General features: G+C 39.2%; 1 protein-coding gene across 2 annotated transcripts in view; it reads left to right on the forward strand.

The window, feature by feature from the left end:
• Positions 1-23,512, forward strand: part of LOC113091314 (teneurin-1-like) — a 139,527-nt gene extending 116,015 nt beyond the window's left edge. For both annotated transcript variants that reach the window (XM_026256747.1, XM_026256748.1), the window contains exons 24-32: positions 3,032-3,398; positions 5,032-5,542; positions 12,645-12,817; positions 12,998-13,257; positions 15,390-15,680; positions 16,501-16,891; positions 18,001-19,221; positions 20,011-20,153; positions 20,662-23,512. In XM_026256747.1, coding sequence (XP_026112532.1) covers positions 3,032-3,398; positions 5,032-5,542; positions 12,645-12,817; positions 12,998-13,257; positions 15,390-15,680; positions 16,501-16,891; positions 18,001-19,221; positions 20,011-20,153; positions 20,662-21,423 — 4,119 coding nt within the window. In that variant the 3' untranslated portion in view covers positions 21,424-23,512. The remainder of the gene's footprint in view (positions 1-3,031; positions 3,399-5,031; positions 5,543-12,644; positions 12,818-12,997; positions 13,258-15,389; positions 15,681-16,500; positions 16,892-18,000; positions 19,222-20,010; positions 20,154-20,661) is intronic.
• The last annotated feature ends 219 nt before the right edge of the window (positions 23,513-23,731 follow it).

Below are 23,731 nucleotides of genomic sequence, written 5' to 3' on the forward strand. Positions count from 1 at the left end.
AAACCAAATAAAACGTATGAATGTCCGCAAACAAGTAATACTTGACCTTTTCTCAGAACTAACTTCATTTTACTTAGATATTTGTGCAATTACTTTTAATCTGCTGGTCTCAAGATGATTTTGTAGTAGATGTATGAAGCAGAATAAAATATTTCAAATATATACTGTACTTCTCCAGGGAGAAAAATAAATAGGGCCAATTTTTCATGTTCACCATAGATTTCTAAAAATGGGCATCATTGCAGATTTCCCGATTTACTTTTGATTCACAAGCTGTCGACTAGATTTAAATACTTTTGGGTATATTTTGCCATAAGGATATTTTTTTTGTGTGTGTATGATTAGGGCTACACTTTATGTTTTTGACTGAACAAAAAAAAAACCTGTTAGTAAGATTTATTTCTTTATCAGATTAATACTGATCACACTATATTTTGTTGATTGTTTGTGAACCAGCTACACTGTTCATTTTGGATGTCTGTCGTTGTGCCACAAGGACAACTCATTAGAAAAACACTTTCTTGCAGTTATTTAGATAGTGTTTATATATTCATGTTCACAAGTCAAGTAAGACATGATTTCTCTTGCCATGGCATCGAAGATTTGACACTGCAAACAAAAAAAAAGAGGTAGATATTGTTGCTTTGAAGAATCAGTATCATGACTGTCCAAATTAAGTTTGAGATTCATTGGAAAATAGATATTTTTACCCAGCCCTGTACATTTAAACACTCAAATTTACACATAATTTGTGTGCACATAAGATATTTTTTTGATATGGCCTACTGTACCATTTTCCGTATTTTTCGGACTATAAGTCCCAACCGGAGTATAAGTCGCATCAGTCCAAAAATACGCCATGATGAGGAAAAAAACATATATAAATCGCACTGGACTGTAAGTCGCATTCATTTAGAACCAAGAACCAAGAGAAAACATTACTGTCTACAGCTACGAGAGGGCGCTATATGCTGCTCAGTGAAGGCTACAGGAGCACTGAGCAGCATAGAGCGCGCTGTAGATAGTAATGTTTTCTCTTTGTTCATGTCAAATTAATTTTGATAAATAAGTTGCACCTGACTATAAGTCGCAGGACCAGCCAAACTATGAAAAAAAGTGTGACTTATAGTCCAGAAAATACGTTAATTTCTTAAAGGCAGTCACACACTCTCTCGTTGATACACTCTCACAAACCCTACATAAACACCCCACTCTGCGAGAGTCTTGACTAACCCTTTCGCTCTTTCTTTCAACCTTTTCCTTCAGCTCCACACGATTCACACGCGCACACACACACACAGTTTTCACTGTTCACCTCAAGAGTGAGAAAGTGCTGATACCGAAGGTTTCTCTGGTGCTACAGAGTTACATTATACAGCTTGCAGCAACATCCTCTTTTTTCTTTTATCTCTCTCCCTCTCTCTTTGTCTTTCTCTCCTTTGAGGTTTCTGCCTTTTCTGTTCTGTCCATTTCGAACACTAAAATCGTAAAGCTTTTCTCAAACATAAGGCAATTTCACGTCTTTCTCATAAAGTGATCTTAAAAATCTATTTTACTTTCTTATTCTGTCTCGTTCTCCCCCTGCAGTTTAACTCCGTGTGTCCTCATTAAATCTGCAGGACCGCTCTCCCTTCAAAGTCAGACACAATTCTTCCCGCTTCTGAATTGCATCAATTTTTGGCAGACTGTCCCTTGATTTCCCTTTCATTCTCTCTCACTCTCGTTCTCGCTCTCTCTCACTCCCAACTACACACACACACACACTCGCGCACTGCACTTCTTCACAGTTCATTCGGTGGGGTGTGTTGTGTGTGAATAAGAATCAGACAGTGAGGAGAGATAGAGAGAGAGATGGAGAGAGAGAGAAGGGGAAATGAGGTGCCGGAGGCCACTGGGTAAAAGAAGCACTGAAATCTGCATAATTCCCAGTATGTCTGGGATATGACACACTTCACACTCAATACTGTCCGGCTGTCGGGCAGCTGCAGACACACACACACAGAACCAAGATGGGTTTTTTTTTTTTTTTTTTTTACCTGGCTGCGCATTAGGGCTGGGTGGTATGACTAAAATATTATCTTGGTAATGTTATATATCACAGTGTAGTTATTTTTGCAGGAAATTTAACTGGAAATGGTTTATATGATGGGTGTAGAAAGCCAAGGGGGTATTTTTTCTCCAGAATCAAACAGTGCTGCTCCCTGCGTCTGTGTCATTTGATTAGCCTGCATTCTACATGGTTATTTTAATGACAGTAGACCATAGACTTACTGAGAGTGACTACATTTTTTAATTCTAATTTTTGTTTTAAGCAAAAATAAATTTATTCATAGTCATTCATGTGACTTCATACTTCATACATACATATATATATATTGTGTAATATGTAGAATTTTTATATATATATTGGTGTATATTCATAACAAATATGTCTGGCATCAGTGCAAAAGCAGCTTCACATTATGTATCACTAGAGTTCAAAACAAAAGACTCAAAGCAGCAAACTAATGTTTTTAAATGGATCATTGCATGTAGGGTGCATCTTTTGGCTCTCATAGTGTAGAATAGTTATTGTTTTGTTGGTAAAAGAGGTTTTTCTACCTCCAAGGGTGAAAAGTAGTTTTGGCATTTCCACCTCCAGATGACCGGTGTGAGAAACAGTTTGCAGAGAATATTTTTCTGCTCACTCTCAGACTTTGTAAATCCCAAACATGTCTACACAATACAAGTCACATTATGATATCGAGTTATTCCTCTTCTTCACTTGCTTGGTACTTTCACATTCCTCTCCGTTTCATCTCTCCTCTGTAGTTATAATGTAAAACAGTCCCATTTACTGATGTTACATGTAAATTGGTATAATATTAGTCAAAAGGATGACAAAATAGTCTCTGTACTTCATGTCAGATGTAGAGAGTACATCTGAATAGTCCATGACTGAGCAGATGAGAGCGGCTGTGAAATCGGTCATGAAGAAAATCACACTTTTCAGATTCATAGCAGTTAATAATATACATTTGTGTATCCACAGGTGCGTTTAGAGTGGCCCACAGACCTGGCAGTGAGTCCGCTGGATAACTCTCTCTACGTTCTCGATAATAACCTTGTGCTCCAGGTGAGCGAGTCCCAGCAGGTGCGTGTGGTTGCTGGACGACCCATCCATTGCCCGATGGCCAGTATTGAACCGGTCCTTCTGGGGAAAACAGCGGTGCGTTCTGTGCTGGAGGGAGCGAAAGCTATCGCTGTCAGCCACCAGGGGGCTCTATACATTGCAGAAACTGATGACCGGAAGCACAGCCGAGTCCAAGAGGTGTCCACGAATGGAGAAATGGTCATAATCGCGGGGGCAACCAGTGAATGTGATTGTAAGATTGACCCCAACTGCGAGTGTTTCTCAGGTGAGATAAACATACACCAAAGTGCTAAATGCCGTGATTTTCCTGATTGGTCCTCAGAGAGAGTTATTCATGTTTATAATGTGTTATTTTTCCATGTTAAAAATACTTTGATAAGCCACAGGTTATAAAAATTAGGAATTTCGAATGTTTTTTTTTTTGTTTTTGTTTTTTTGCATTGGGTGAGTTTTGAAAAAGTGCTTAAAGGTTGCAAAATTTCTCGACTGTTATAATAAAGTATACAAATTGGCTTATTTGAATATTTGAAAGTAGTTTTGTCTGTTGTTTCCGAATCGAGTAATAAAAGTAGATAGGAGGCTGAAATTCAGAAATGTTAATTTAGGAGCAATCTTCTGACGGACTCTAAAATTTCATAATCCCGGAAGAATTACCTCCAAAAGCATACAAGCCTACAGTGCAGTTGCATTGACTTCTGTAAAAGCCTTTCCAGTAAGCTAGATAGCTGAAACTTGAGTGTGTTCATCTGAGAGCATCATCTTACACTCGCTAATGTTTTATTTGCCTATGTTGAAAATAATTAGGAATAGTTTATCCATGATTTACTCAATTGTCTCTCCCTCTGTATATTATTTAGTATACTACTTATATACTGTAATGATATTGTCACAACATCATATTGTTTGGACTTTGTTTGCACCATTTTCTCTGTCTAGTTAGTTGTCATGGTTTCTGATGTGAGTTCTTCATTAGGTTCAGGTGTGTCTTGTTAATTATATTAGTTTGGTCTGTGTATTTCAGTTCCTGTCTGTTCAGTTCCTGTTTGCCGGGTATTGGTAATATTATGTGTGTCTCTAGCCTTCTCCTGCTTGGATTTACTGTATGTGGACTGCTTATCGTCTTCGTTATCTTAGTCTTTGTCTTCATGTGTGTGTTCAACATGTTTACTTGACGGATATAAAGAGGAATGACAAAATGTTTAGTATATGTGTACTGCACCATGTGTCCAAGACATATTTCCCTTTTGAGACAATATACACTACTGTTCATAATTGTGATTTTTTTATTGATGGAAAGTGTTATTTTTATTTGTCAAGTAAACATTAGAATTTTCACGATTCTTTGAGCAGTGTATCACACTCAGTTTGAATTTGAATAATTTCTGAGGGATCATATGACAGTGAAAACTGGATAAATGGCTGTCCTGTTTAATTGTCATAATGTTTCACATACAGTTTTTTTTTATCAATTAAATGGAAGAGCGTAACAGACTTCTGTCTGTTTATATATATATATATATATACATACTATTGACTAGATACTGCAGCATATTAAAGGTCTACTGCAATTTTGTGCAAATAACTTTTTTGCTGCATCTGATCCAGACCAGTTAGCAGTGTGTCAGTGGACAGCTATGTTGTGTGGCTTTAGCATGCTGAGAGATTCAATTTGTAAATATCTTCCTGCCAAACGGGTTGCTATAACACATTTAAGAGTCTGAGCTGCTGTTATAGACTGGTTTAATTACTGAAAAATCTTTATTATTTAATTACTGTAGATCAGTGTTGCGATTTTACTGCAGTGGGTCTGTGAGGGTTAATCGTTAAATCTAACACTGAATGCCTAATGAACTAGACTCCACATCTCTTTCTCATTCTCTCCATGAATTCATCCCTAGGTGATGGAGGTTATGCTCGTGATGCCAAGCTGAAGTCTCCCTCTTCTCTGGCAGTTTCTCCTAATGGCTCCCTCTACATCGCTGACCTCGGGAACGTGCGGATACGCCGGCTCACGGCTAACCATCCTCAGCTCACTCCCGAGGGACTGTTCGAGCTCACCTCGGTTGCAGACCAAGAGCTTTATCTGTTCAGTCCAAACGGTACTCATCTGTTCACCCGCAGCCTGGTGACGGGGGACTACCTGCTTAACTTCACATACACCCCCGAGGGCCACCTGAGCAGCATAGCAAACAGGGAGGGCACGATAGCGCAGTTGCGGCGGGATGCTAATGGCGTGCCCCTGTGGCTCGTAGCCCCAGGCGGCCAGGTTTACTGGCTGACCATCAGCAACGCTGGAATGCTGAAGCGCATCTCGGCTCTCGCACACGACCTCGCGCAGCTCAGTTACTACGGCAACACGGGCCTGCTCGCCACCATCAGCAACGAGAACGGCTGGACTACTGTCTACGAGTAAGTGATGCCCTTCTTTTACTCTCCCTTTGTCTAATTCTTGCTCATCAGGGCGTACAATGCATTGCTTGATTTTTAGGTGTGCATAATAGCGTGATCTGTCTTCAGTTCAGTCATATATCCCGTTGTTGCTTCCTTTAGAGTATACAGGTCCTTCTCAAAAAATTAGAATATTGTGATAAAAGTTCATTATTTTCCATAATGTAATGATAAAAATTAAACTTTCATATATTTTAGATTCATTGCACACCAACTGAAATATTTCGGGTCTTTTATTGTTTTAATACTGATGATTTTGGCATACAGCTCATGAAAACCCAAAATTCCTATATAAAAAAAATTAGCATATTTCATCCGACCAATAAAAGAAAAGTGTTTTTAATACAAAAAAAGTCAACCTTCACATAATTATGTTCAGTTATGCACTCACTACTTGGTCGGGAATCCTTTTGCAGAAATGACTGCTTCAATGCGGCGTGGCATGGAGGCAATCAGCCTGTGGCACTGCTGAGGTGTTATGGAGGCCCAGGATGCTTCGATAGCGGCCTTAAGCTCATCCAGAGGGTTGGGTCTTGCGTCTCTCAACTTTCTCTTCACAATATCCCACAGATTCTCTATGGGGTTCAGGTCAGGAAAGTTGGCAGGCCAATTGAGCACAGTAATACCATGGTCAGTAAACCATTTACCAGTGGTTTTGGCACTGTGAGCAGATGCCAGGTCATGCTGAAAAACGAAATCATCTCCATAAAGCTTTTCAGCAGATGGAAGCATGAAGTGCTACAAAATCTCCTGATAGCTAGCTGCATTGACCCTGCCCTTGATAAAACACAGTGGACCAACACCAGCAGCTGACATGGCACCCCAGACCATCACTGACTGTGGGTACTTGACACTGGACTTCAGGCATTTTGGCATTTCCTTCTCCCCAGTCTTCCTCCAGACTCTGGCACCTTGATTTCCGAATGACATGCAAAATCACTGAGCAACAGTCCAGTGCTGCTTTTCTGTAGCACATTTCCTGCACACGCCTGTGCATGGTGGCTCTGGATGTTTCTACTCCAGACTCAGTCCACTGCTTCCACAGGTCCCCCAAGGCCTGGATTCGGGCCTTCTCCACAATCTTCCTCAGGGTCCGGTCACTTCTTCTCGTTGTGCAGCGTTTTTTGCCACACTTTTTCCTTCCCACAGACTTCCCACTGAGGTGCCTTGATACAGCACTCTGGGAACAGCCTATTGGTTCAGAAATTTCTTTCTGTGTCTTACCCTCTCGCTTGAGTGTGTCAATGAAGGCCTTCTGGACAGCAGTCAGGTTGGCAGTCTTACCCATGATTGCGGTTTTGAGTAATGAAACAGGCTGGGAATTTTTAAAAGCCTCAGGAATCTTTTGCAGGTGTTTAGAGTTAATTAGTTGATTCAGATGATTAGGTTAATAGCTCGTTTAGAGAACTTTTTCATGATATGCTAATTTTTTGAGATAGGAATTTTGGGTTTTCATGAGCTGTATGCCAAAATCATCAGTATTGAAACAATAAAAGACCTGAAATATTTCAGTTGTTGTGCAATCAATCTAAGGTATATGAAAGTTTAATTTTGATCATTACATTATGGAAAATAATGAACTTTTATCACAATATGCTGATTTTTTGAGAAGGACCTGTATTTCGACTGCCACACAGCCTCACTTGCACGCTTTGGTGTTCTAAAGCTATTTTATTAGCAGGAATACTAGCAAGTCTCTACTGTATATAAAACAATATTCCCACCCAGCATAGATTAAACTTTACCTGCGTCTAATCTAATCACACTTAATCTGAATTTATCAAAAGGAAAACAATCTAATACAGGCAAAGAGTGCAGTAGTTCGATTTCTCAAGCTGCATGTTTTTCTGCTGCAATGAAAATCGCTTAGCCTTAATCTATCCAATAAAGAAAAGAACTCTGTATCTTCTGATTTCACTATGAGCCCGGGTACCTGTGAGTGTGTGTGTGTGTGTAAACTGTTTGTATGGGATTTGTGAGACTGAGCTGCAAGTTCTAATTTAGTGTGAAAATGTCAGGAGCTTCTTTTCCTCTCGCTCTTTCTCTCCTTTTTGTTTGATCAACTCTGTGACCTTTCACACACTGTGTTTACACACACATATACACGTTCTCATGCAGCTCGTGGTGTAGTGTTGAGGCAGATCACATGCTGGCTCCCTGTGTTTGGTCTGCTGTGAGACACTGCCCCCTGCTGGTGCATGCTAGTGCATACTCTGTTATTACACTGATGTCTTGTGGTTCGCGGGAAAATCATAGTTTTGTTTAATTAATGTCCTGTAAAGCCTAATAATAGCCAAAAGCACAACTCTAAACAGCTGTAGCAGAAAGCATCATTTTTAGGGCTGGTAACACTTTAAACATTAACATTACGGTAGTTAATTCATTAAGTGAAGTGACATTCAGCCAAGTATGGTGACCCATACTCAGAATTTGTGCTCTGCATTTAACCCATCCGAAATGCACACACACAGAGCAGTGAACACACACACACACACACTGTGAGCACACACCCGGAGCAGTGGGCAGCCATTTATGCTGCGGCGCCCGGGGAGCAGTTGGGGGTTCGATGCCTTGCTCAAGGGCACCAAAGTAATGGTATTGAAGGTGGAGAGAGAGCTGTTCATGCACTCCCCCCACCCACAATTCCGTCCGTTAGATATCTAGAGCTAAAATTAAGTGTTAATTTTAACAGCATTTATTAATCCAGGTTATTACTAATTTATTTAAGTGTATTATGTTATATTGTGTTATAATGTGTTGGTATGATGTATGTAAAAAATAACATTAAACTAGAAGAATAAATGCAGTAAAAATGTTGTTTATTTATGTTAATAATAATTAAATCGCATAAACTAATGATGAAGAATATAATTTTGGGGCTGTATTTTGGGGTCGGAAACAATTTACAATTGGTATTCATTAACATTAGTTAAAGCTGCAGTAGGGAACTTTTGATGCTCTAGCGGTTACTAAAAAGAACTGCTTGCGTCTTGCGGAAGAACATTGTAGCCGGAGCTACTTCTCTCTGTTTATGTCTATGAAGAATCACAACGGTACTGGGTTACTCCGCCGCGGTACACCCGAAGCAATCTAAAATAGTCAGAATATAAACACTTATTATAGGTGCACCCTAGTGATTCAGGACAAGCTAAAAACACGGTTTGGAAAATGGATTCATGGTGTACTCGCTTATTATGTTCATTTTTCTACATTTTGAACACAAACAAAGTTACGGACCGCAGCTCTGATTGGTTGTTTTTTACCGGGAGCGCATGACTTTCTGCAAATGGCAATAGGACCACTGGGAGGAGCCAGAGGAGCTTGATTTTTTCACAGATTATCTGTCTCATATTCTACTGTCAGGACATAATGACAGGTTTAACAAATATGTAAAAAATATTTTTTTACAAAAGTTCCCTACAGCACCTTTAATGAATGAACTAAAAATAAACTAATTTGAACAGCATTTAGTAATTTACAGTATGTTGTTTTTTATTTATTTAAATATAGTAAATATGTGTTATTATTTTATTTTGTACAGTCTTTTTAAAATTTGCTTTTTCAAAGCACTTTACAACAAAGACAAAACAGCAGAATGAAACGAAGCATAAAATTTAAACAAATACAATAAAGAATAGTACATAATATTACTGAAATGTTAAAATGTGGCCTAGTAGTATACATTGAAATTAATATAATCCTAAATTAATAAAAGGAGTAAAAATATAATTTTCATAGTTCGTGATACTGCTAACAAAATGTATTAACTAATGTTGATTAATTGAATTTTACTGTAGAGTGTTAGAATTTGTATTAATCTGTTTGTTTGTTATTTGCAGCTCTGTAAGCCTGTAGCTTATTCAGCAACAGTGAGGAAGCTTCTTTAAATTATGTTGCAACAATCTGTTCTGCACACAACACTGAAGGAATTAGTGGAAATGGTGTGTTGACTTTGATCAGTTCCCTCCATCCAGAAGAAATAAGTACTGAATATTTCAGAAACAAACCTCAAAGCAGAATATGCGCCAACGTAGGTGTTGTAAACACGTCAACAAGCGCCTCTGGTACAGGGAAAATTCTTAGATCTGCTATGAATGCAGTAATGACTTGAGATAAAAAGTGTTTTTTATTATTATTATTATTATTATTCAGATCAGATAGGCTGTCTCAAAACCTGGCAGCTTATCTAAACTTTGTTTTGGGGAATTTTCATTTTTGAAGGCATTTTATTTCTTGCAGTTGTTCATTTAGCCACTATCTGAAATGAGGAAGACAGCACAAATGATTCAGCAGTAATGGTGCCATGAGAAGTACTGCCCTTTTCAGAATTGCTTCGAAAAGTCCAAGCTACAATTGAGATAAAAGGGAGAGGCACTGTGAGAATACTTGTTTTTTTATTATTATTATTATTATTATGATTATTGTTTATGTTTTTCAAAGCCAGCTTGTGATGTTTTTGGTCTTTTAATGGACGACCTATTGTATCTGACAGATCTATAAACAGCAAAATGCAAGAATACAATCTCAGTCGACATTAGTCAGCGAACCATGCAGAGCTATGCTTAATATGAGGGGAAAGAAGAATCTCTTAACTGAAAACATATGGTTTTAAAAACACTTTCAACTGGCCCTCTGCATGGCTGGTGTTCCCCAAGTCTTTTTTTAATTTGAGACCCCTAATTTAGACTTTGAAAGTTGTCGAGGAATTGGAGGGAGCTGAAAAGATCATTCCACCATTGAGGAATAGTGACATTTCAGCAAAGTGATTTTTGTGTCTGTTGATTTGATTTGCAAAAGTGAGAGGCTGCTCAATATGCACGCATTAATGTCTTGGTGCAAGTTTTCTGGCAACCAGTGAGGTGAGACGAAGGCATTAGAATGATCGATTCAAACATTCAAAAGCACCTATGATGCCCAAAAATGTGTCTAGGTAGGCAGCTCATTAACTTTTGACACATAGCCATATTAGTTGTGCTCGCTAAGGTAAGCATCACTATCACTGTTTCTCCTACTAAGAGAAACCTAGCAACCGCATAGCAACTACTCCCCTCATATTTTCTTCAGATATAGTTTTAGAACAAGAATACAGTAGAGTTTTAATGAGATAACCCACGTGGATTAGATGCTTGTGCCTGCACAGTCAATCCATTTAGTCCCTTTTGAATTCAGGTTTATTTGTTCAGCGCCTTTTGCAATACACATTGTTCCAAAGCAGCTTTACAGGAGATGGAAAAATAAAGAAGATAAAAGAAAATAGTGGATTACAACCCCCCAGTGAACAAGGAAAGGAAGGAAGAAGTCCCGAAGATGTTTAAGTAGATGAAGAAGAAGCCAGCATTTCAAGCAGGCTCAACATTTAGAGTAGAGAAGAACACGGCGGCTGATGTCTCTTGATCTAAACCGCAGGCCTTTGAAAGCTCAAGAGTTTCATCAAATGAAACGCTTTTACTCTTTTACATTATTGCGTTTGGCCAGACACAAGTGTATGAAGTAAATTGGCACTGAAATTGATTAGACATGAATAAATCAGGGGCAGAGACGATGAAGAGGCTTGAGCCGTTTTCTTCTAAAAACTACTCTAGAAATAGAGAAAGAGAAATGAAACTTGTCAGAAGTATTTCACCCACTCATTAGATCACATGACTTGTCCACAAAGATTCAAATGTCAAGTCGTCTGTTCCTCTGTGGTGCAGCAGCGGATTTTAACATTCACCTTTAAAATGTGGCTCACACCCACACATTTGTCTTTCTGTCATTTTGAGGACTTTCATACTGAGCTAATGATATTTTCTATCCTATAACCTTTTTGTAATTGTCATTAAGACATTTAGTGCAGTTAATAAGCTGTTTAAGCTGCTGTGTTTGTAGGTTCAGTCTTTACTTTCTTTTAAAATGCAGACACAGTCCAAAGTCCATCAAAGGAAACCAATGCTGTATAAAACTGTGTCCTGTGTGCTTAACACAGCATTCATGAGTTCACTAATCCCTGCTTATAATGAAAGTAAACAGATTTGGCTTGCTGTCAAAGACGGGACTGTAGCTTGAGACCCGAATAAAGCTCTTAAGAACCCCTGGACTACTTAATAATGAAGTTAGTAATGAATGAGTAGAGGAAGAGGTGGAGTTCAGGGTTGGTGGGATGCTGGAGAACTATCACAGCAGTGAGATAATCAACTGTTTATGTACTTTTGCATTATGACTGACACGATCAGACAAAGCACATCTCAAAACTTTAGTTAGATTTGCATTTGAGGTGATCATATCATGAAAGTTTTACATTTCTTCAATTAATTGAAATAAGTGACTTGTGACTTTGTAAATATTATTTTTCATAAACATTAACAGTAAAGAAAACAAAGAAAATTTAACTAAAAAATAAAAACATACAGTGCATGTATCAGAAACATTGATTAATTTTTATTTTTATTTTTTTGACCTGCACACCATAACATAACAAGGACGAATCAGAATAGACATACTGATGTTCCAATTTGTGTATAACTAACAATAAAAACATCTTTTACATTATAACTTCAGGAAAGTGTGATTACAATTTATTTTTAACAAGGTCCATGATCATTTCAGTTCCACCTTCACAGTTCAGCACATTTCAGTAGATAGTTTTATGATCCTGTCAAAACGTAATTCAGTCTTTGCAAAAATTTCCATTATTGATGAATTCAGCAGCATTAATTATATTGGACCCAAAAGCAAAAGGAAACCCGACAGAAAGTAAGTGAAGCAAAGCATTGTTGCTCATTTCATATGTGAGGAGGGCGTCTACAAAGAGGTCTCAAAGGCAGGGCAGCGAAAAACAGCCTGTTTACTGCTGTCGTAAGGGTCAGGAAGAGAATAGAAAATTGTCATCAAAAACTAAATTATGACACACGAAACCTTGACTGGTGTTTCAGATGTCGTCTGGGGGGAATAAAAGAATATAGAAAATGCATGATATGAACCCTTTAAACTCCCTTACATGCACATTACACTCATTTAAACTTTCATACATCTTTCAATCTCTCTCTCACACGCACAAACTAACAGAAAGTGTGTTTATGAGCAGATATAACTCTGATGGACACCTCATCAACATGACCTTGCCGACTGGAGAGGTCAGCAGTTTCCATGGAAACATGGAGAAAGCTGTCAGAGTGGAAGCCACTGCCTCGAACAGAGAAAACTTTATTATAATTACAAACCACTCTGCGGATAACACGATCTACACACTTCGACAAGGTGAGAGAGTGTATGTGTGAATCTCCTGATTAGTTTTATGATAGTGTCAAAAACAGAGGCCACCAAAAGTACTTGAACACATCAGCCAAATTTAAAGGGACAGCTCACACAAAAATGGAAATTCTGTCATTATTTGATGTAATAAATGTGGTCCTCTTCAATCTGATTCTCTCTGTCCAGCTCACTCTGTTAGTGTGTACGGCGTAAGAGATGACGGCTCTCTGTGGGTGACATATGCCAGCGGGATGGACCTTACTCTCAGCACTGAACCAACAGTGTCATCCGGGCTGTTGGCGGGGGCATCGGCAGGCCTTGTCCATCCCACAGTTGGAAGGTGCAACATCACTTTGCCCGGGGAACCAGCTCACAGCCTGATAGAGTGGAGACAGAGACGCGAACAGGCCAAAGGGAATTACACAGCATATGAACGGAGACTTAGGGTAATACACAGACACACACGCAGCATATGAATGCAGACTGAGAACAATAATGTGTTTTCTGGATGGGGTGACCAGGGTATAGCATGTAATACAATATCATTTTCCATCCGAAACTTCCAATGTGTGTCACACATTGTTTTGTGAGGTGTTTACAGAATGAGATTGTAAAATTAGAAATCTTTGTTAATTTAGGATGGCTCTTAGACTTCAAATGCTGTAATTATTTTGTGTTCCCCTTTGTGCTTGAACAGCCGAGTTTTTTTAGGCTAAGTTAACATTAGCGCATGATTAGATTCAAGTGAAGCTGTCACAGCAAATGCGTCGTTCATCACTGAGGTCAAGTCGGTGAAATCGCTAACTAAAATGGAAACAAATTAGATCCCAACTCCTCTTAATCATCCACCGCAATATAATTGCATTTCTTTCATTATATAGTGAAAAAAAAAAGATAAATCATTTTTTGGAATTGAACCCAGGTCGTTCTAAATGAAGAGTACTAATCTTACCTCTGACACTGCATATTTCTAATAGTGGTGCTACACTTAGCTTTAATTAGCACCATTGTGCTTTAAGCTTTAATTGCATTATTTTTTTTGATACCCTACATTAAAGTAAACTTTATTTATTTGATTTTATATGCACGTTTTCTTTCTAAAAAGGAGGGGGAACGTTCTGACAGAATTCAAATATTGGATATTTATTTTGTTGGTGATTTGATGTGTTATTGAAACTTAAGCTTGAAAAACTGTTTTGTCTTTTGGTCTTTCCCCATTCAAGTATTCATAAGAGTTATCTACTGTACTTTCCTGACTACTAATAGCTGCCCAGGATGTTACCAAGATGGCCGCAGAGCCTTATACCCTGCGTTTCAGACACTGTTCCAACTTCCCTTTCAAATAAACTCCAAAAATCTTTCTCTTCTCGATTTCATTCTTCCCAATCTTTACTCTTTTTCTGTTCAGTTTCACTTCTTGGTTGCAGATTCAGTATTGCTGTGCTTTATAGGAAGTACAATAACACTTACTTATCTTTTTCTTCACCAAGGCTGCATCAAAAATAGAAAATAATTAATTAATTAATTTCAAATACAATCTTTATATATAATTCTTAATTTCCTAAGATGGTATATATTTAATTGTTTTAAATTAGAGTGAAACAGTTACATTGGCTGAAGCAGTTATGGAGGCTGCTAGCATTAAAAATAACAAATTAGAAAAACAATCTAAAGGTAGGTTCATCTAAGAGTAAGACACAAGGAAACAATAGCAGTTTCTCACTGTCCCTCATATGGTGAAAGGCAAAGACACAGTGTGCTGCCAGTACAAAAAAGTCTGCCACAGTGCAGTATTATTAGAGCTAGACAGCATTGTATTTTACAACCTTTATTTGGGTTTCCAAACGTGATATAACCATGTTTTGATTGTGTTTGTAAAAAGGTTTATTTTAATTAGGCTCAGAAAATGACTCTGGTTGTAGGGGGCATGTGTGTGTTAGTACAATTAATTGTAGGGCTCAGGACCGGCCCAGCAAGGGGTCAGTTTTCTTTACTCAACTCTTCTCATTGCAGTGTTTTATAATGATATGGGTATCACTGAATTAATGTTATTGGCCTAATTCCACCCTGCATGTGTTATTTGCGGTGTTCCCATTTGCTTGTAAGATTTTTTTTTTACTGAATATTGCATGCAACGTCTCAGTTGGATGTTTTTCCCATTTGCCTAATTTCTAATTTGTTAGTGGACACCACACCTCACTGCCGTAAAGGGCAGCCGACTCAATTACTGATTCTAATAAATTCAGCCAAATTCTAACAGGTATCTCTACAGGACATTATCTTTTTATGGGAGCAAAATCTTCTTGAAGGTCCAGACTCTGCTGTCTCCCCTTTCAGTGGGAGACGGCCAAACTGCTTCATCTGTGAAATCAGGAGCTTCAAACTGTTCCACAATCGTTGTCAATTCATTGATGTATCTGCTGAATAAAGTTGGCCATAACAGCATTGCTCCCTCTGTGCCCCTGAGAAAGAAATTTTCTTCTTTTACTGCCAATTTTATTGCCCATATGTTTCTGTGTACTCTGATATAATAAGATCATAAGTTTTTCCTTCTTTCTCATCCCCTTCTCTCGCTTAGGCTCACAACAGGAACGTGTTGTCTATAGATTATAGTCAGGAGAGTCGGGTCGGGAAGATATATGATGACCATCGCAAGTTTACCCTGCGGGTTCAGTACGATGAGAAGGGAAGGCCTGTGCTCTGGACTCCCAGTAAATACAGTCAAGTGCGAGTAACATACTCAAGTGAAGGTCTGGTCACCAGCATACAGAGAGGCAACTGGACAGAGCGCAGAGACTACGATAACGGACGCATCATCACACGGACCTGGGCCAACGGGAAGATCTGGAGCTACACTTTTCTGGAGAAGGTGTGTACTGTATGTGTGAGAGGTGCAACTACATCTGTGTAAATCTAAAATAAAAACGGTCAAGAACATGTCCAAGTCGTATTTGAAACCAAAAATGGGATGAAAGAAATCATAACTTGTTTTATTTCAGGATTTTTTTATTAAAAGAAATGAACATATTGCAGATGCCCTATGGTTGTGAGATTTTCTTTTTGTTTTATTTATGTTATTGTTTCAACATTAATATTTTACATTTGAAAATAAAGCCTTTTTTCTTTTCTTTTTTTTTCTTTGTTTTCTTTTTTCTTTTTCTTTTTTATTCTAATATGTTTTTTTTATGACAAGTGCCCTAATGATCAGAATCAGAAAGAGCTTTATTGCCAAGTGTGTTTACACTTTGTGTCAGGAGCTTCCAGTACAGAAAGTACAAACATACTGCAGACAAACATATCATTTAAGGTAATAAAACACTAATAATAAAGAGAATAGACGATAAATTGTAAATAACAACAACAATATAGTAATACGATATATAGAAAAAGAAAATGTCAAGAGACAGAATTGTGAATATGCATATGTGCTCTTTACAGATGAAAGTTTTGATGAGTTATTACAGATGTACAGTCTTGAGGTGTGTTATCATTACCATAGTGGAAAAATCTCATTCTCTTTACTATAATGGCAAATTATATCAGTATTAAATTTAACCATTTACATTTTATTTATAAAAATGTATTTATATGTAATTAATTTCCTTGTAAAATTCTTGTTTGTGCTATTTTGATTTGGGGGTTTAATGTGACATGTTTTCATGAGTTCACGGTTCTTGTTCTTCTCGTAGTCTGTGCAGCTGTTGTTACACAGTCAGCGCCGCTATACGTTTGAGTACGATCAGACGGACTGTCTGCTGTCGGTCACCCTCCCCAGCATGGTGAGACACAGCCTGCAGACCTTTCTATCTGTGGGCTACTACAGGAACACCTACACCCCACCCGACTCCCCCACTTCCAGCTTCACGCAGGACTACGCCCACGATGGGCGCCTACTCCAGAGCCTGTACCTGGGCACAGGCAGGCATGTGATCTACAAATACAGCCGAGTGGCCCGGCTGGCTGAGATCCTCTATGACTCAACACTTGTTACCTTCACCTACGACGAGGCAACAGGTGCTGTGAAAACCATCCACCTGATGCATGACGGTTTCGTTTGCACCATCCGCTACAGACAGACAGGTACGACACTTTGACAATGTCATCTGACAATCATTTTGACAGCAGGGTGGGCGGTGTGAACAGAATCTTGTATCACAGTGTGAGAAATGTAATATTATGGTATATATCAGAATTGGAAACCGAGAACTGCTTTTTATTCAGATTTTCTGACAAATTATTTTTAACCAATGTCAATCAATGTCAATGTCTCTTTTGTTACCAAACAAATGACTCCTTTGAGTGGACAATTTTAGTGAATTAATAACATGCAGAACAATGACTTTAATGTGTTGATTCTGTTTTAGTGAACCAAACTGGCTAAGTGGTTTTAATTAAAATTATATTATTACATAGTTATTGGAATTAAATTTTCCTAAAAATATTTATTTCTTAAGAGAATTGTTATAACTGTAATAATTTAATTATTTATAATTCCAATCTGTAATTCTGGTAGATCCTGGAGTGTCTATGTACTGCAGAGTTCAGCTCCAACCCTGAAAAAAAAAACTCACTTGTCTGCAGCCTTAGTAATCCTGAAGACCTTGATTAGCTTGTTCAGGAGTGTTTGATTAGGGTTAGAGCTAAACTCTGCAGGACAGTAGCACTCCTGGACCGACGTTGCCTATCCCTGATCTAGTGAATTAAAACAAAATCCCTACCGGTTGGCACATTTTGTCATCACATTATATATTTACTGTCATACTAATCAGCCCTAATTGACAGAAAGCCAGGTAATTTGGTAATATTTTTTTCACATATTTATCAAGTTATGCTATAGCCAGTAACCAGGTGAAATGTTTAGATCAATTAGAAAAGAGACAGGTAGCACCATGGCATATTTGCACAAATAAACAGGTTAGGTGATAGTCCCATGAGACGGAGAGACAAGTAAGAGGAGTGAGCAGTTGGACAGGTATTGCACCAGTAAACATAAGCTGACGTTTAATCTTCCTTTTGTCACTTCACTTGCACTCGCCTCCTGCTTGGCTGATCTGCAAGTGCTTTGAATCACAATCAGCCGTCTGACAGTGGGGGAGTTCGGCCTATCTCACACTGTGGCATAGCTGACTCATGCTTTACCTCACCTCTGTGTGGCCCTCTGCTAACTTCTCATTATTTCTCGGATTCAGGTCCTCTGGTGAGTAGACAAATATATCGTTTCAGTGAAGAAGGATTGGTAAACGCTCGCTTCGACTACAGCTACAACAACTTCAGGGTCACCAGCATGCAAGCTATGATCAACGAAACGCCACTTCCGATTGACCTCTACCGCTACGTGGACGTGTCGGGACGAATCGAGCAGTTCGGGAAGTTCAGTGTCATTAACTACGACCTAAACCAGGTCATCACCACGCATGCAATGAAGCACACTAAAATCTTCAACCCTGAAGGGCAAGTGATCGAGGTTCAGTATGAGATTCTGAAATCCATAGCCTACTGGATGACACTGCAGTACGACAGCATGGGACGTGTCACAAATTGTGATATTCGCATTGGCGTGGACAACAACATCACGCGGTATGCGTACGAGTATGACGCAGATGGGCAGTTGCAATCGGTTGCCATAAATGACCGGCCACAGTGGCGTTACAGCTATGACCTAAACGGAAACATCAACTTACTGAGTCATGGTAACAGTGCCCGTTTGACACCACTACGCTACGATCTCCGCGACCGGATCACACGCCTTGGTGAGATCCAATACCGCACGGATGAGGATGGGTTCTTGCGTCTCCGAGGCAACCTACTCTTTGATTACGGTTCGAATGGACTTCTTTTGGGCGCCTATGACCGGGACAGCGGACAGAGGGTTTGGTACCGTTATGATGGGCTCGGGAGGAGAGTGGCCAGCCATAATAGTGACGGAGCACAGCTGCAGTTCTTCTATGCTGATCTGATGGAACCGACGCGGGTGACGCACCTATACAACCATAGTAGTTCGGAGATCACCTCCCTCTATTATGACCTTCAGGGACACCTCATTGCCATGGAGATAAGCAGCGGCGAGGAATTCTACATTGCATGTGACAATGCCGGAACTCCTCTTGCGGTTTTCAGTAGCCGCGGCCACGTGGTGAAGGAAATCCGGTACACACCTTACGGAGACGTTTACAGAGATTCCAATCCCACCTTTCCTCTCGCATTCGGATTTCAGGGGGGCCTCTATGACTCTTTCACACGGTTGGTGCATCTCGGTCGACGTGACTATGACGTGGTTGCTGGAAGATGGACGACGCCAAATCATGAATTGTGGGCGGAGCTAAGTGTGAATCCCAAGCCATTTAATTTGTATGCATTTAGGAATAACTATCCTCTGGGAAACCTACAGGATGTAACCAAGTTCACAACTGGTAAGAGACAAGTTGTTGTTTGTTTTGTTTTTTGACTATTAAAGGATCCACTTTGAAAGTGTATAAGCAAAGTTACTGTATCTTTATCATAAAAACAGAATTAAAATCTTCAGATTCACTTCTGCTTTGGGTTGAAATTAGAATTAGGGGGACGATGGCAAGTCATCATGCTAATATCATGCTTTTGGTCTGGCTTTGTGAGCTGTGATTGTGCTCTTATTTCAATGACATTTCCCTAAGGCGAAATGAACAGCAGAGAAATAGCACTTGGCAGATCTGAGATTCATTAGTTAGAGCCGAAGCAACTTGCTGTAGTTTAATTACTAGGACAGTCTCCCTCAAGCTAACAAGGGTCAAGTGTTTTGCTCGAGGCTACATTGGCATTACACCAAGATCTTCATAACCTCAGGATCAACTCCATTTTAGAATAGTCCTGCTCTTTTTAACTGTTAAACTCCTGTTGAATGCAAAACAAGCAACAAAACAAAAATATTTTTTTATATATAAATGTGTTCCATATATAACACAAAGTCTCACTGAATACAGGGGAATCATGATGAATATTTTTGGTTACAGTCACACTACATTAAATGCACTTGTTGCTCTCAAACATTTGGTTTGTTCTGTTTTTTTATGTAGCTCACTATTTTCTGAAATTACACTCATATGAGCAGAATAGTTCCTTATGTAGTCTTTTACTATTACCAGCAAGTTCTATGAATTAACTTTAAACCATTATCCGGCCCGGCTTTCATGATAACAGTGTTTTTTGAATCTGTTTCTGTGCAGATATCAGTAGCTGGCTGCAGCTTTTTGGGTTCCAGCTTCATAATGTGGTTCCAGGGTTCCCCAAACCAAAGGTGGAGAACACAGAGCAAACATATGAGATGATGGCCACACAGATCCGCACACAAACATGGGATACCAGCAAGGTGAGTTGAGGTATCCCACAGCATGGTATTTATTGGCAACACAATTTTTTTGAATACCTCTTTATTTTAGTCTTATAGAAATAATTTTCTTAAAAATATATATTTTTCATCATTTGTCAAACAGTTGGGCCTGTTAAGGTTCCAATTTGACCAAAAAAGCACCATAAAAGTGTCTACAAAGTATTATATTCTTTATGCCTGTGCGTCATGTTCCAACTCTTCTGAAACCATGTGATAGACATCTTCTTGACGCATTCATGAAAGTGTTAGCAATGTCAGATTCGTAAATGAATCACACTTCATAAATCAAATCTTTTTTTAATTAAATGAATGATCCAGTTGAAAAAACCTAAATGGAATGTGCACAAATCATACATTTCTCCCGTTTAAATCTCGAATTGAATTCAGTTGTATTGGTACATTTGTTGACAAACTTCCTTTAGGAGTTAATTTTGTGCATCAAACAACACTCGTGGTAACTATTTCATAACATCTCCCCTCACCTCAGATTGTACTCGGCATCCAGTGTGACCTTCAGAAGCACTTGAAAAACTTAATTTCATTGGATCGCCTTCCCATGACGCCAGCCAATGGGAAAATAGGAGGTCATCAGGGCCGCAGACCCATTTTTTCTGCCCTTTCTTCAATTTTTGGCAAAGGTGTAAAATTTGCAATCCGTGAAGGAGTAGTGGCGACTGAGATAATCGGCGTGGCCAGCGAGGATAGCCGGCGTGTGGCTGCCGTACTGAATGGTGCTATATACCTGCGCGGCCTCCATTTCACCGTGGAGGGACGTGACACACACTATTTCACCAAGGCCGGCCCACTGGAGGCAGACCTGGGAGTGGCTGGGGGCGGTGCCGGAGGTGGAGTCCGAGTGTTAGAGAACGGCGTAAACGTCTCAGTGTCCCAAATAAGTGCTATGGTTGGAGGGGAAATGCGGCGATTTGCTGACATTGTGCTCCAGCAGGGGGCGCTTAGCTTTAACATTCGTTATGGAGCAACACCGGAGGAAGAACGCACACGTGTGCTAGAGGCAGCACAAATGCGAGCTGTGCAGGGGGCGTGGCTATGGGAGCAGAAGAGGGTCCTGGAGGGGGAAGGTGGAAGTTTGCCATGGACTGAAAAAGAAAAGGATGAGCTGGTTGCAGAGGGCCGTGTCTCAGGGTATGATGGATTCTACGCTCTACCTGTTGAACAACACCCTGAGCTAGCAGACAGCCCCTTCAACATTCACCTGATCAGACATGTGGAAACTGGTCGCAGGTAACAGCGGCACCTCAGCACACCTCTACATGCCTACACACCCCTTTATACACTCCAAGCTACCACATATCTCTTCAGCTTTTTCTAGAACCCCAACCAAACGAAGCGAGAAAGACTCTATTGCCTTTAAAATGTGACAGATGATGGTATTGCTTTTGATTTAGCATTTGTTTATGCACTCTTTGCAAGTTTGGATTCCTGTTTTTGGTTTCGTTAGGTAGAGTTTGTTGAAAGCCGTTCTTGTTTTACAGTGGCTTAACCGTTCTTACAAAAGAACAAGCCTTGCTTGCCAATCTGAGGGCGCAGAGAACGATTCACCTGTGACTATTCTTGGCATACATTAAGGAGTCTTCTTCTCCACACATGCTGATTCTCTCACTTGAGCATGTACAGGAATCATTCACTTTATGGGAATCTGGAATCAAACTGACTATGGCATTAAATCTTGCGAACCTGAGGGGTTTCCTTGTGATTGAGTTCTGTGTTAAACATTTCTCAGTCGATCCAGGATTCCAGGATTTATGTAGACAGCTTTCAGAGCCCTCGCAGTTCGAATGACCTTCCAGAAACCCAACGTTTCAACGGACCTCTAAGAACTGTCATATCACAACAGCTTTCTGGAGTCCTTGAGAAGTGTCTGAATCAAAACTGCCACAAAACCTAACCCCTGTGCTGCAAGGGATTCGCAGTGTTTGGAGTTTTACACCACCTTGTGTTGTTTCTGCTTAGTTTGTCACTTGACAAAGCTGAGAGAATTACGCCGCTGCTGTGGAACACAAAATTGTTCATTTTTTTGTTGTTGTTTTTTTTTTTGGTTAAAACTGTACAGTTAAACTCATTTTTTCCAAATGTAGAAATCTAAAAAATATTATGTGTGGAAATTGTGCCTTCCTGGTCTGCTAGAAACGATCACATGAAACAGGCTTAGACATATCGTACATACTCAACTTCAGTATTCATCACATGCCTTAGTTATATGCAGTTATTTATTTTGGATTATTTATTTTAGTTTTTATTTATTTATTTATTTTTAATGGGGAGGGGTTTGGCTAGCGGGAGCCAAAAACATGAATGCTAATATGCCTGCGAGGTGAATTCTTGTAAACAGACCCCAGGATATAAACACATTGGCTTAAACATATCTGCTCATATTTATTTGTTATCATGTGATTTCACTCGTTTTCTGTTGCTTTTGCTTTTGCTGTACCCTTAATTGTGAAACTCACATCACGTGTTTGTCATTTCAGTTTCTTCATGAGTGTCAAAGATCCAAACGTGTTGAATATTTCCAGTGCTTTGACAGGTCCTTTTCCTTTTTTCTGATCCCTCTCGAAACTAGTAGGAGACCTGAGGAGGAAGATATGTAGGGAAATGAAAGAATCACCTGCTGAAGAGTGGTATTTTTGTCTTTTCCAAACTATTAAAGTCTGCAGCACTGTGGGTAGACGTTCTGTGTGTAGGACTCTTGATATGAGCTTGTATATCATTAATGGACAATTGTAGACTGTTGATAGATACTGGACTATTTATACATCACACTCAAGAGAATTAGGAGTAAATGTATTTTCTTGTGAATTCTGTGGATATGCTGTACCATCAAGCTTTGTAATCTTAATCTGAGATATATATTTGCACTGAATATAAGGTGAAGAGACAAATGCATTAGACTGAATTTTTGGAGCGTGCAAATATAAACAGATTCGTGTAAGAGGTGCTCTGAAAGCACGCTATGTTTCCAACATTTTGCAGATGTTCATTTCAATCGAAGTATGATTATGTTGCACGAAGAAGAAAAAAAATTGTGGCAGAAATATTTTTCTTTCGGTCTCAGTTTGCATCTTTGCCATAATCACCATCATTGCTGAAGTGAAAAGGGAATATGGAACTTTTTTTCATGATCAAATCATATTCCTTTCTCAAAAGTCAAGTACTAAAAAAAACTTCAGTGTCCTCTCCTTGGCCAAACAAGTTCCTGTGGTGTATATTTGGCGCATAGGCTTTATGTACACAGATTAATGCAGTTCGTTAAACATGCCTATTTAAAAACAAAGTACTTTGGGCAGTGGCCTTTTTATAAATAAAAAAAAAGAAATGTAACCCTTTCTTCTGTGTGTGAGTATTTGCACAGAACAGCTGAAGCACTTGCTAACTCCAGATTGACATCTTTCATTTGTATCATTTGCACCTTTTTTCCCTCTCGTTTTTTTTTGTTTTTTTTTTTTAAACAGTGGAGCATTCAAACACAATGGAATGCATTGTTTTATATCAGTTTAAAGAATCATAATGATTCAAATAGAACATTCTTCTGCAAA

This window comes from Carassius auratus, unplaced genomic scaffold (genome assembly GCF_003368295.1).
Source record: "Carassius auratus strain Wakin unplaced genomic scaffold, ASM336829v1 scaf_tig00214183_4049273_7079891, whole genome shotgun sequence".
NCBI classification, from domain to species: Eukaryota; Metazoa; Chordata; class Actinopteri; order Cypriniformes; family Cyprinidae; genus Carassius; species Carassius auratus.